The sequence below is a fragment of the Cyprinodon tularosa genome, unplaced genomic scaffold, assembly GCF_016077235.1.
Source record: "Cyprinodon tularosa strain WSP-4 unplaced genomic scaffold, ASM1607723v1 ctg53, whole genome shotgun sequence".
Taxonomy (NCBI): domain Eukaryota; kingdom Metazoa; phylum Chordata; class Actinopteri; order Cyprinodontiformes; family Cyprinodontidae; genus Cyprinodon; species Cyprinodon tularosa.
Genome location: NW_024039263.1, coordinates 725510 through 739605, shown reverse-complemented (window position 1 = coordinate 739605; position 14096 = coordinate 725510). Strand labels below are relative to the sequence as shown.

At 37.2% G+C, this 14096-nt stretch overlaps 1 protein-coding gene across 5 annotated transcripts in view; it reads right to left on the bottom strand.

Annotated features, from left to right (window-relative positions):
- The window catches only part of LOC119795991 (guanine nucleotide exchange factor VAV3), a 142087-nt gene that overhangs the window by 48970 nt on the left and 79021 nt on the right, over window positions 1-14096 (bottom strand). For all 5 annotated transcript variants that reach the window (XM_038304272.1, XM_038304273.1, XM_038304274.1 and 2 more), the window contains exons 7-14: window positions 11889-11957; window positions 10658-10761; window positions 10207-10306; window positions 9789-9884; window positions 5183-5251; window positions 2478-2564; window positions 2304-2389; window positions 1864-1996 (exon numbers count right to left, since the gene is read on the bottom strand). In XM_038304272.1, the coding sequence (XP_038160200.1) occupies window positions 1864-1996; window positions 2304-2389; window positions 2478-2564; window positions 5183-5251; window positions 9789-9884; window positions 10207-10306; window positions 10658-10761; window positions 11889-11957 (744 nt within the window). The remainder of the gene's footprint in view (window positions 1-1863; window positions 1997-2303; window positions 2390-2477; window positions 2565-5182; window positions 5252-9788; window positions 9885-10206; window positions 10307-10657; window positions 10762-11888; window positions 11958-14096) is intronic.

Sequence of the window (14096 nt, the reverse complement as noted above, 5' to 3'; positions counted from 1 at the left end):
CTACTTTTAAGGTTGGGCTTAAAACTTTCCTTTCTGATAAAGCTTATAGTTAGAGTGGCTCAGGTTATCTGAGCTATCTCTATAGTTATGCTGCTCTAGGTTTAGTCTTCTGGAGGACATAGGGATCCCTATTTCATCATTCTGCTTCATTCTGTCTCCATTCTCCTACTCTGCAGAGTCAGCCTAGGCAGATGGCTGCTCACACTGAGCTTGCTTCTGCTGGAGGTTTCTTTCTGTTAAAAGGGAGTTTTTTCCTCTCCACTGTCGCTACAAGCATGCTTAGTGTGAGCGATTGCATTCGAGTCAATAAGTCGATGCAATCAGCTGGTTTTCCTTAGATAGAAAACTTTGAATTAATTTGACTGTATGATCTGGTGAACTGTTAAAAACCATGAGATGACGTGTTGTGAATTGGCGCTATAGAAATAAACTGAATTGAATTACTCTAACACCTGCCCTGGTAAGAGCTTCTCTCCTCTGGGTTGTGCAGCTCACCCAGAGCAACCGTGGTCAGACCTCTTAGGGAAAACAAATCCCCAAAACAGTTGTTTTTTTTTATCTGAGTTTTTACAGATTTTATTTAAGGGTTTCTTAATAAAGAATGCTAAATACATATTAGAAGGGTTGTCAAAAGTATCGATATTCAAAAAAGTATCGATACTGAAATGTTGTATCCGGATACAATACTCGTTTTCAAAAGTATCGATACAGTGCCACCACCAGTGGCACCTAAGCAGTCATTCATCTAAAGTGCAGAATAGTGGAAAATGCACTTTCAGAACACTGTGTAATTGAATAATTCTACGCGCTTTTCAGTTTCACGCTTTTTTTTTTAAGAGTTGCAGCTGCTGAGAATTACTTTTGCTTCTTAACCGGTTTGGCTAGCGTCATTGTTATGTGTGCAAAGCATAGCCAAGGAAGGAACACTTAATTTTAATTTTATACGTTTTTTATCAAGCTTACTTAATATTCTGCACAGCATACAACCTCAAAATATTGTTCTTATTGTTTATTGTATTTATTTATTGTATTTTATTTATTAATTAAAATATTTCTGTAGAATTTTGGAGTCTTTGTTTTGGTATCGAAAATGGTATCGAGTATCAAATATTTTCCTCAGTATCGGTATCGAGTTGAAAAGTTTAGTATCGTGACAACCCTACATATTAGTATCACAATTTCCATGATATTATCAGTGAAACAATTTAAAAACATCCATCATGTTCCTCCTGCTTCACAACCATTAATTCAATTGAGCTAGTCACACCAAATCCTAATAAATCATAATTTTAGTTTATGGGGTATAAGTATGGCTCTATGTGTTTGTTAGGGAGGTGCAAACATTGCATTATTACATCTGCCAAGGAGGTTATGTTTTCATCTGTGTTGGTTTGTCTTTTTTCAAAATAAGGGATTTAAGTGCATATAGTCACTGGCAGCATATGATTACATTTTGGTGATGATCTGGATCACCAGATCCAGGAATTTTTTTAAAGATTCTGTGAATACAGGTATTAACTTAAGGTGGAAGTCCTAATAGGTCTGCGCTCTCTGCATGCTTTTCTAGTATTCTAGATGTTTTCATATTAGAATCTAAACATGTAACCTTGGTGTCAATGCTGTGCATGTTCTATATAGGCTAACTTATATGTTTATATCACGAACTGAAGTTAAATTAAAACACTTTTTTTGTTACATTCTAAGGCAGTATTTAGAAATATTGTGTTTTCGGGACGATCAGACAGTCAGCTGACCTAATGTTTGGTGATAAACTGCACCGATTTTCAGGTGGAGCTGTTAGATCTGACATCTAGCTGTTAGCTGGCAACCGTCAGAGATGACGGCGCCTCGGGGCACTCAGACCTTTCTGTTCTCCTTGTCCGATGTTGGGTTGTTGGTAATCTTGAAGAGGTGCAGGTCGATCACTTCCTTCATTTCATAGTTGTCTCCTCGACGCTTGCAAACAATCACAGCAGCATCGAACAGGAAGATATGCCTGCAGAAGAAATTATCATTACAATCAAATGAAAATGCCTCTCGTCTCTACGGTTCCTCTTTCATACCAGCAGCTAAAAAAACACCCAGCTAATTGTATCCTTGAGATTCTTCAGCGGGAGGAAAATTAGCATAATGACATTCATTTGCCATGGTACGATTCACTCAATTACATCAAGTAGTGGGGAAAAACAGGTTTGGTTTCATCAACTCTATGTCATCAGTTTATGTGTACTCTGGAAGGTTGCCAACAACATCTCCCCTCCTCCTCTCATTGAGTTACGGTCTGGCTTAACTTGACATCCTACCTGTCCTGTTTAGCCCGTCTGTCTACCGAGGCCACCCGTACCTCCCCATCGCCTTTGGGTCTTCCATAGTTGCTCAAAGGTTGGTTCTGGAAAAGCATAAGAAGAGAAAGAAAGAATAAATTCAGTCGGCGATACGGAAAACCAAACAGTCATTGTCTGGTTATTTGGACCTACCAGGTTTTCAATGGATCTCTGATACTGATCTATTTCTCGCAAAGTCTCGTTGTCCCTTTTGACTTCATTGACGTACTGCGCCAAGTCCTGCACACATGAAAAGACAATGAGTCCATTTAAATTTTGCTGCACAAAGAAATGCTTGCTTGATTTTCGTGAAATGAGTCTGTATACTTTAAATTTAGTTTTTTTTTAGATTTTGTCAGTTTGTAGCCCCAAACTTTTATGTATCTTACTGGGATTTAGTGGCAACACAACATCTGTTTGATGCATAATGGAAAATGAGAGAAATAATCAAAGAAAAAATAATGGATTGTAACATTAATCGGAGGACCAGCAAAGTTAAAGGTTAAAGGTAATCATGAAGGAGTTTCAGAGATCAGGAAGGAGACACTGTTGTTAGGATAAATATCAGACACACATTCTACCAACCTGGCCTTTATGGAAGAAAAGCAAGAAGAAAGACACTTTTAAAAGCCATAAGAAACTCTGACTGACATGGAAAAAGGGAAAGCAGGTTGTGTGAATGTCTGGTTCACACAAAGACATTTCAAAATCATCAGTTCATTTTTAAATCCTAAGAGATTCCCACAAATAATAACAAAATAAAATCCCAGATACAACAAAATTGAGTCGAACCTAGAATCGGATTTAATACAGGAAAATTCAGATGTTGGATGGGAAATCTCACAAAACCTCTGAAGATCAGATGTATGTTCAAAGGAACATGGTTGACAAGGAAGAAGAAGTGCCTGTCATGATCTGGACTGTTTGCTCCTCCTTAATTAGTCATTCCTTTCACCTGTTGTTTTCCCTCCCTGCCTCAATTATAATTTATTCCTCTCACCTGTTTCCTCTGGTTTATATTCAGTTCAGCCTGAGCATTCAGTGCCAGATCATTAACTGTTTTTCTGTTAGCCGATCTGTTCAGTTTATTTTCTTGGTTCATGTCCTGGATCCTGGCGGCCAGTGGAAAGAGGGTTTTAGTGTTTGTCTCGTCTTCTAATCGTCCACTGTTCCTCCCCTGCTGTGTCCTCTGGCTTTTTGGCTCTATATGCGGGGAGGTTCAGTTTTTATCCAAGTAAGCCTGGCTCCAAGGTGGAGACCAGTTTAAAGTCCTGCATCAAGTTCTGGTTCCGCGTCCTGTCTCGGCTACCCTCTTCCACCGAGCCTGCTCATCTGCACCTGATCCTGTCTGCTCCTGTGCATGACCACCCGTTCACGCTTTCGGACCCTGTCAGACTCTGAACCCTCCTGGGAAGTTGTGGATGCCTGGAAATTTGGATCCTGCTACCTGTTCTGTTCCTGCCTGATCTAGATCCTGTTCCTGTCTGTTCCTGTCTGTTCTGTATCCCTGACCAGGATCGGCTTCCTGCATGTCCTCTGGGTCTGCAGCTCTTGGGACATTCTTGGACTGGACTGTTAATACGGAGTGTCAGAGATTGGGCGGTGCCCCGCCCCCCCTCCTGCAGTATCCGCGAGCCACAGCTCCACTTTAGTTTTTGTTAATTTAATAAACCTTTTTGAATTTTCCTACTGACTGTCTCTCCTTGAATACTGGGTCCATCTGTCCTCGGTTCATGACAGTGCCGATATTTTGGCTTTGGTCAAAGAGGTGGAGCCAGCTCGAGTATAGCAGCTACTTTCTATACTATGGTATGAAGGAAAGGGGTGTTTTTTTAATTTATTTTTCTTTAGGAAACTTTTTCTTATTGGACACATGTAGGATTCAGCAGGCTTGTCTTCTCTTGGAGTACAGAACACACACAGACACATTAGTATATAAGGCCAGGACAAGTCCTGAGCGCTTCCAACGTCCGTCGGAGCAAAATAGATCACACTTAACACAAAACATGATGATTTCTTAAGATTATCTGTAGAGCCAACAAGGTAATCGGGGCGTAACATAAAACTACATATCATGAAACCCCATCTGTTAGACGCTGCAAACCACTTGAAACTGGAGCAGAGGTTCTCCTTACAGCAGGTCAAATGTAAACATAAGGGCAGAGTTATGATGGATTAAGTTAAACTGAATATTTATGTGTTACAAAAGTCCCCTCAAAGGCTGTGAAAAGAATCTAGTGTACATACTTACGCCTAATCTAACTGAAGAAATAACCATCTTAACTTAGTAGTGAGAGTGATTCATTCAGCTTTAAAGGTGGAATAAGACAGGGGTGTCCAACCAGTTTATCATTTTCATGCCTTTCAACGGGCTGCTTGCATCTGTTCAACGTTAAATCTTTCGTCTGGGGCTGCGTTAACATCGGTATCGGACGATGTCAGTCGTTTTTTTAATATCTCTGTATTTTCAGTGTGTAATTACAGTGTCCAAATGGTAAGAAAAGATATAATATATAATAAGTTATCAGCTGTAAATGCAGCGTCAATAGATATAGATATTGAACCAGATTTAGATATTGGTGCATTCCATTTTATCTTGAAAAAGATCCCACTACTCTAAAATTATAATTTTCCTTTCATTTCCTTTCCTTTAAAGAAATATTTTTTAAATAATATATACCTCTATTACATGCCAGGCCTTTTTTTGTCTTTTGAGGCCCCGATAAATTACCTTGCAGGGCCGGGCCCGGCCTTAATTTGGATTAGGTTGTTAAGACATGAGCCTTTATGTATAACAAGAGATTAATAATCTTAACTTTCTTCTCGGTTAGTGTTTAGAAAACTGTGTTTGGAAATACCTTCATCGCATCTAATGCAGTCCGTAGATTTGTTTTTTCTGAGGCATCATGGGTGTGTTTCACCAGCTCCTGTTGAACAGAGAAAAAAAAATCACAGCAATGTACCAAAAATGAGAAAGAACTGAGAGCCAATAAGAAATAGGATGCATAAAAACCTTAATATACACTGTTACCCAAAACGTTTATGCTCTGGAAAGAAAATTAAAACGTATGTGGGTAACGTCATCTATAGGATGTGTGTACCTGCTTGAAGGTTTGTATCTAAAATTACTCGCCAGCACGGCGGCAAAGATTAAACAAGACATCTAGACCTCGGTGGTGAGGGATAAGGATGGAGGCCATGCACGCATGAGGCCACACTAAGAGATACAGACCGGCATTACTCAAAACCCCAGTGTCAGTCAAGCTTAACCTGGACATTATTATTATCACAAGCAAGACGACAGAGAACTATTTATCAGTCCTGTACTCCGACCCCCCACCCCCGTATCAAGAGATACAGAGGATTGGAGCGGCCATGCTGATAGTAAGGCACAACATGATGGACTTATTGAGGGAGTGAGGGCAGAAAGGAAAACCAAGCCAAAGACGGATGGAAAGAAGAAGTAAAGAGAGAAAAAGAGGAAGAGACGTGGAGGGTAAAGACGGAAGGAAGTGACAAAACATTAGTTGGAGATATTCTGGATGTCACTGGGTGAGAAAGCACATATTGGTATTACCCAGCTGTTCTACAGGGAGCCCATAATGACACAACCAATGCACTTCACATCAATGTGTTTCATAAGTCTCCTTTTTACTTTTTGGCAGTGGTGCTACAGAAAGGTGGCCCGTTGGGGGCCATGCCCCCTTCTATTATTTGCTGTCCCCTCTTTCTCTGTTCCTCCCTGCTCAGACTGGGTTACATGCATTATCTCTTTGATTTATATGGGTTTTAAAATAAAGAGGCCCAGCCCCAAATGGGTCTGTCACCATAACACATTATGCTGGATAATAAATAGTCCCAGAAATTATTGTGATTAACAAAAATTATTGTTGGGTTTACTTCTTTAAATCCAGAGTGCTCCCACACTGCAGCTGCCACATTCAGCTTTGAAAGCATTTCTATCTCTCATCCAGCATTTCTCTGGCATGCTGCTCCTCAGTCATGAGGCCCTTATGCTACAATTGCTACACAAAAAAACAATGGGGGAGGGGTAAGTGGAGACCGATTTACCAGAGAAAAAGAAAAAGACATAACGAAGACAAGCAAGGCTGCAGATGGACATGGTTCAGTTTGTTTAAATGTATCATGTGATTAATTAATGTATTGTAAAAGAGCTGCTGTAGTATTTGTCTTTAAGTCATCCTTATAGATTTTTTTCTCTTCCATAGGCTACCATTCGTTTATATGGAGGTAAATCGGTCTCACTTTTCACAAATACACATATGTGATTCATACACACACAGGACAAGATCCACACACACACTCAAAAACAGCACTATTCACGCAAGCATACAAGATTCAGCACATGATTCGCCAAAGTATTTCTGGTCCATAAACGATTATAAATTAAATCACAAAGTATCAGTGGTCTTTAAACTTCACTGCATTTTTGTGTGGATTGTTAAGACTCCTGACATGCCTCGGTACACAAATGCCTTTTTTTTAAAGAGCGGATGGTTTGCAACCAATCACAAAGCTCCCTTGCATAAGCCAATCACAAGAGAGTAATCCACGTGGAATGGCTATTTGCTCCGCTCTGTTCCAGTGTTCTGTCAACTCAGCATGCAGCGTCACGCCAGCATACCCTTAGTAATACTTATTACATAGTTTCCTCTGTCTCCGCTGTCCTTACATCCAATTACTCTGTTTAATTTTGCGATTTAGTCAGGTTTTTGTCATAGTTTGTGTATAAAACAACAGAAAAATCATTCACTAGGTTTGTTAAACATGCATACATGTATGAATCACATATTTGTATTTGTGAAAATTGAGACCAATTTAGCTCCATACTTTTAGCCCCTCCCCCCAACTTGATGGCAGAACTTTGATATTGCCACAAACATACAGACAAGCAGAATTCCCTCAAGCAGCTGATATATTGGTGTTTCATGGTACTAAATCTGTACGGTAAAAGGCTCAATATGTGTATTGAGAGAAGTTTGTGTGAGTAATAAATAAAACTCCTCATATGAATATTTATTGTGTGGATGCCTTTTTGGGTAGACTCCATACCAAAATATTTCTACTGCTTCTTATTGTGTTTCTGCTCTATCTTCTAAAACCCCAAGTTGGTTGTTGCAGAAAGCTGTTAACAACAATCCTGACTCTGCTGGAAGTTTCTTCCTGTTAAAGGAGAGTTTTCCTCTCCACTCTCGCTTCATGCATGCCCATTTTAAAGGAATCCTACAAATAACAGGATGCAATTGAATGGCCACTGTTTCAACATGATCATTCAGGAGAAGTGAATTCTAAAGTCAAGGATTTGATGCAGTCTGACCAGGGTTTCTTTAGAATCAAACTCTGTATAGTGTCTTGAGATGGCCTTTGGTGTGAATGTGTTATTAATTCATTTGGTTTGTTTAATAGAGAGGCTGGACGCTCCTTCTTGTCAAACAATCCAGTCTTGTTGGGGTGTTTTTTGTTTTTTATCTTCTGCTCTTAAATGAACTATTTTACAGTATTTTAACGTACTTTAAATGTAATATATAATTACCTTCCACTGCACTTTAATTTATATAGCTTCTGTCTAAACTTTATTTATTCATTTTATAGTAAAACCCATTTGTATATATGCTATTGTACATAACTGTAAAAACCCTTTTTATAGTAATATCCACCTGTATATTATATTCAGTACATATCCAGCTTTAAATTTAGTTCATAACACTAGTGATCTATATATTATATTCATTATTTATAATGTTATTCATCTCTATACTTGTCCTATATTTATGGAACCATTATTTATCCTGCACTTGCTGCTATTGCACTTCTGGTTAGACCTAAACTGCATTTCGTTGCCTTGTACCTGTACCTGTGTAATGACAATAAAGTTGAATCTAATCTAAAAAAAAAACGTTTGCTTATTTAAATGTAGGCATTAGTGGATTATTAGTAACAGGAGACACCACAGCTTTAAAAGGTTCCAGTTTTAAAATTTGAAAACAAAAAAACAAAAAACAAAGTCCTTTTATTCCTTCCGGTATTAAGTTGTGGATTCTGAGAAAGAGCTGCCCACTTTCAAAACTTGCAGAAAGTTATGGTGTGAGACTTCGGGAGCTTTGCCCAGCCTTCTATTTAAGATAACATTATAACTAAATAAGATATAACTGTATATAAAAAATAAAAAAAAAGTTAGCTAACTATCATTTATTGTGTTTTATAAATGCTGAGCTAAAGCTGTGGTTCTCAATCCTGTGCTTCTCCTGTGCTTAATGTTTTAATCCTCTCTCCCCCAAAACAAGCATGCAACAGAATGCTGCAGAAGCCGTTTAATAATTCATTTTTGGCATGGGGAAAATACCTACAATAGGGATGAGAAACGCTGTGTCACAGGTGGCCGACTGTAGCCTAAAGTCAGACCAATTCATCAGCTAATACCAGGTGCTAAACCTGAGCTAGAGATTAAAAAAAACAAAAAAAACATCAAGCTTAAAATCTGACATTTCTGGTTCTATATTTATCCTAAAACATTCAACTAAATTTAGAGCCTCATCAGCTCTGAGTGTCATTTCAAAATTTGGGCATTTTGAACAGTCCGTTTTGCTCTTTTTTTGTTGTTGATATTATTGTAGAAATCTCTATTACTATTAATCATATCATTACTGTTACTTATAAAATAATGAACAAATTAAAAGGGTAGATGAGTGTCTGAAGAAGCTTCCACTCTCTTTCTAGGTGTTTGTCCTTATTGTTACACCTCTCCTCCTCTCCTCGCTTTATTCATTTGCTGCTATGCATTCATCCCCAATTGTCTCTACTGAGGTATAATTACACTGCATCTATTCTAAAGTCCCAGCCATAAAGCAGGTAAACAAAAAAGACCAGATGAGCAGCACAGCCTGAAGGACAAATGTAAAACACGGTCAATGCTGCCTCTAGTGGATAAATCGCTTCATCGCAGCTGTTAGGTTACAAAAGGGATTCATTTGTTTTAGATCAGTGACATGCAGATTGAACCTTAACATTTACTGAGAATTTAATGTTAAAAGTTGATAAGAATGTTGTCTTTAACAGTTTGATGTAATGATACAGACTGACATAATGAAAACCCAACTGAAAACAGGTCCGCAGAAAACATGGTGACTCAGAAATTTGGACAAATTAATCATAAAGATGGTTTGTATTATTGTGGTTTAATAAATTAAACATTTCTTACTCTCTCACAGAAGAAAACTAATGACTCTGTTTGTTTTTAATACACTCATAATGATCTTATAAAATCAACTATCAATTAAATTAATTATTATACAGCAATTTGGCTCCATTAATCCTCAGAAGAGAAGACAATATTTCTTTTTTTGATATTCAGGGCACTATTCAAGTTCAGTAACTTTACAGTAAGACGGTCCTCAGAGTAAAGACAGCAGCTGACCAGGAACATGACAGTTCAGAATGCCTTACCTGCAAAAGGAGATGATACTTCAACACCCGCTGCATGGGAACCACCAGCAGGTCTCTCAGGCTGAACTTGCCATAATTGGCTCTCTTTGAACATTCCTGCATAAAGTAAAAAAAAAGAGTCAATGATAAATACTTCCAACTATACATTAGAGACTTATAATACTATTTTGCTCAATTCCAGTAATAAAAATGAATTTGTCTTAATTTTTTGTATGTTCGCACAATTTTCTTCGAATTAATGCTTCACAGGTTTTAAAACATGTGCGGTGATTATCACTATCCCAATCTTGCAATGCCTCATATGCCCACTTGAGGGCACCCTCCATCCACTCTAAGCAGCTGAACCTACTGCATTTTTTACACTGCATCATAAAAGAGTATTTATTTATTGTTTAAAAGCAGATATGTTGCTGTTTACCTCTAACTTCATGCGTACATCCTCTCTGTTTTTGCAGATGTCATCCAGGGTGGCGATGGCTGTTTCCACATGGCTGCAATATTTCCCATAGATCAACAACCTGGATTGGATGAAAAACAAAAGGAAGAAAAGATTGGTTACAAAACTGTCACAGGTTATCATAGCTTGACTGTATTCCTTCATTTTAATAATAATTTTAAAGACGTAAAGTCATTTAATGTCCCGGAGCTAATGTACTACTGTTAAACTAACGACACTATAAAAAAGAGAAATCTGAATACACTGTGACGTTAAAATGATAAACATCTAGCTCAGAGTCTGTAATATTTTATGTCATAAGCATGAAAAACTACAGTATATCCTGCTTTAGAGAAACTCTGATGACATGATGAAGAACAAAAACAAAGAACAACCAAAACTAAAATGTTCCTGGGGTTGTTTGTTTTGATACCTCTCTTTGAAATTGATGAATATTTTGTAAAGGTTCTGGGAACTTCTGTTTTGGACTGATTCTTGGATATCCACCAGTAAACTCTTGTGAACCTCAACCAGGTCCTGGAAAACAGACAATTAACACCGATCATCAGAGATAAATTTCAGTTATTACAGCCAACAACATAGAAATATTAAACTAGCCCATGTTAAACCCTTGGTCATCATTCTATGTATATTGACAACAGAGCTATCCTAATGATCCAAACTAAAGGGCCATAAACTATAAAAGTATCTTTGATTGGTGCTGATGTCATATTGAATCAACATCACTGTCGGTCAAAACTCAAAGCTAAAATATGGGTATCATAACAGATGAATAGAGGAAAATGTTTAACCAGAACAATCCCTAGTAAAATTGATTGACCATTATTTCCTTGTCTGAAACTTTGTTTTTGTTTTATTTAATACTAAACAAAGAGCTTTTTTGAGTAAATGACATATCTCACAGTAGGTAGCACATGTGCACATTTATAAAACAATAATGCAGTAGGTGGCGGAGTGTGGTTTTATGGTTATTTTACTGTTTTGTTTTTACTACGTATGTTATTTTATTTTAATGTCTCATTTTAACTATGTATGCTGTTTCTATTGTGCGGTTTTGTTTTAACCATGAATTTTGTAGCACTTTGAGATTTTTTTAAATGTAAAGTGCAATACAAATAAAATGTATTATTATTATTATTATTATTATTATTATTATGCTCTCTTAAAAAAAAAAACTAAGGAAGGAGTAACCATTGAGAGGCAATGGAGCCATGTGAGTTAGCAACTCCCAGCAGTGGTGTTAATAAAAAGAGGAAAGCTTAATGATTAAATTTTATAAAGTGGCGGAAATTTGAAAAATAATTGTCAATGTAAAGTTTCTACTTTCTTGATAAGCTAGAAATAGTATATAAAATTGATCAGTTTTTTAACCATACTAAGCTCTGATACATCCATTGACATATTGACTCCCTTAGCAAGTAACTTTAAAATACAAAGAGAATTAATGCATTATTTTTTGTCATTCTTTACAGTTAGTATGTGATTAGGTCAAGGCAAAAACTATTCTTCGTTTGTTAGGCTGCAGTGTGGCCATAATAGTTTAATTTCAATCCCAAGCTGTCAGAAGGGGAATTTTATAATATTAGTGAATTAAAATGATAATTGTTATTTCAAGCTGACTGTATTCAAAGACAATAACTTACCTTAATATTTACAAACACCTTCTCCATCTCAGCCGTAGAGAAAAATGTAGTGAGGGGCAACATAAAGTGCTGCAGGAGAAACAGAGAAAAGAATGAAAACTGTTTTCATGAGAGCAATAGCGGGAAAGTCATATTGGGTAAGACATTATTGTGTTATGGAGGTCAAGCTGCAAAGAGCTGCAGTAAGCAGAAACAACCAGACCTGTCTGGCTTTCAGCAGTAATCTTATTTTCAGAGTGTGCAATTTAATGATTTCCCCTCTTCAAGAAGTTGCAGCGCATACTCAGCTCTGCATCGCCATGGAGTGGGTGAGCCAAACTAACTTCCACCAGCCGCTTCAAATCTAAAGTCATTTACTGAGTCACTCCACTGGGAAATCAAGCGAGGTAGATGTGAACATTCAAACGAGGAAGAAGACAGCTAGCTCTGACTGGAGGTCTGGAGGCTGTGGGTCTCCTACAGCCCTGAGAAAGTGCTGAGTAAGGTGAACGGCATCTGTAGGATTTGATCTTTTCTAAACAGTTTTTGATAAAAAACAAAAGAATCTTTCCAGATTATATTAATCTGCCTCTTGATTTCGAAGGAAGGAAGGAAGGAAGGAAGGAAAGAAGGAAGGAAGGAAGGAAGGAAGGAAGGAAGGAAGGAAGGAAGGAAGGAAGGAAGGAAGGAAGGAAGGAAGGAAGGAAGGAAGGAAGGAAGGAAGGAAGGAAGGAAGGAAGGAAGGAAGGAAGGAAGGAAGGAAGGAAGGAAGGAAGGAAGGATTCTTTATACAACAAAATTGTGTTTAAACTATCATTTCATAATATTCGTATTTACTTCCGTATTTATTTTCACCTGAAAAATAGCAAAATAAAATTCTGTACTTTTTCTACAGTGAGCTTGTTTTTTTTTATGTTATTTTATGATGTTTTATAGCAATCCTTTTTAAAAAACATGCATTAATAAAAAAAGGTTTTCTGTCATTACAACTGAATGCTGACGAGCTTCGAATGAAGTATAATAATGATGTTTTAAGTTGCAAATAATACTCTGCCTTCCAATTTGGTACTTAGCTTAAGCTTTTTTATAGGCAGTTAGATGTAACCATGATAAAGACCTCACAATTATGCCATCTATTTTTTATGACAAAAACAGTTTTACAAGCTCTTATATACATAACTAACCATTTTTATTCTAGCTGCTTTTTATGTATGATTCCGACTGAGTGTCTCAGGTCTTCCAACATGTTTAGCTGTGAGTTTGAGACACTTTTCTGGAAAAGAAAGTCTGATACAACTTCATTAGTTTAATTTAATGTATTTTTTGTTTCTTTTGGCTTGTTTTTCAAGTACGTGTTTAGGGTAGTTGGTGGTGTTATCTTGCAGCAAGAAAGTTCTGGGTTCAAATCAGGGTTTATCTGTTTGAGATTTGCATAATCTGATTACAGTACTCTGATTTCATCCCAAAGAAAAAAAAATATAGGAAACCTAGGAAAATGTGTGTTTTATGGAATACTAAACCTGCAAAGTTTTCATCTTCATCATTAAATTACTTTTAACTGAAGAGATCTATTATTTTTTCTGATGTACTGTACATTACGCTCCATCTGCTGTGATAAAGATTGGTTCTAATGGTAATATGAAATCTTTTGTTTTAACAGTCTAACAATGAACATTAAAGATTTTTTGCTTCCTTTTTCTTTGCCTTAATAACCGCCTGAGCAAAACAGACATGTCTTTTATAATTGGCATGATTTTTTTTTTTTTTTTTTTTTTTTTTTTTATCTTCACCAATTTGAAGAGTGACCTAAGAGGAATGGTGCTCAGCATCAGGCTGCATTCATGCACCAAGCAAACAGAAATTAAAAGTTCCTATACACATTGAGAACAGCTTAGGGAGAGCATATTCAATTCAAGCCAGACACATACTCACCTTAACTCTAAATGGATCTGTTAAAGTGCTCAAAATATGAACTCACAGGAAGTACTGACAGCACAAGGCTAAAACTATCCTCTTCCAATTATATAAGCCTACTTCAGGGTGCCATGGAGAGATGAATACCTGCTGGGCTGATATAAAAATGCATTTTCTCAATCAGGAAGCAAGTTTTTTTTTTGCAGTGACTCCTTCCAAATGTGTTTTCCTCATTATTTGAGGCTCTGGCGACCATCGGTTTGAACTTCCAACACTATAACATCATACAGAAAGCGAGGAGCCACATACGTCTTC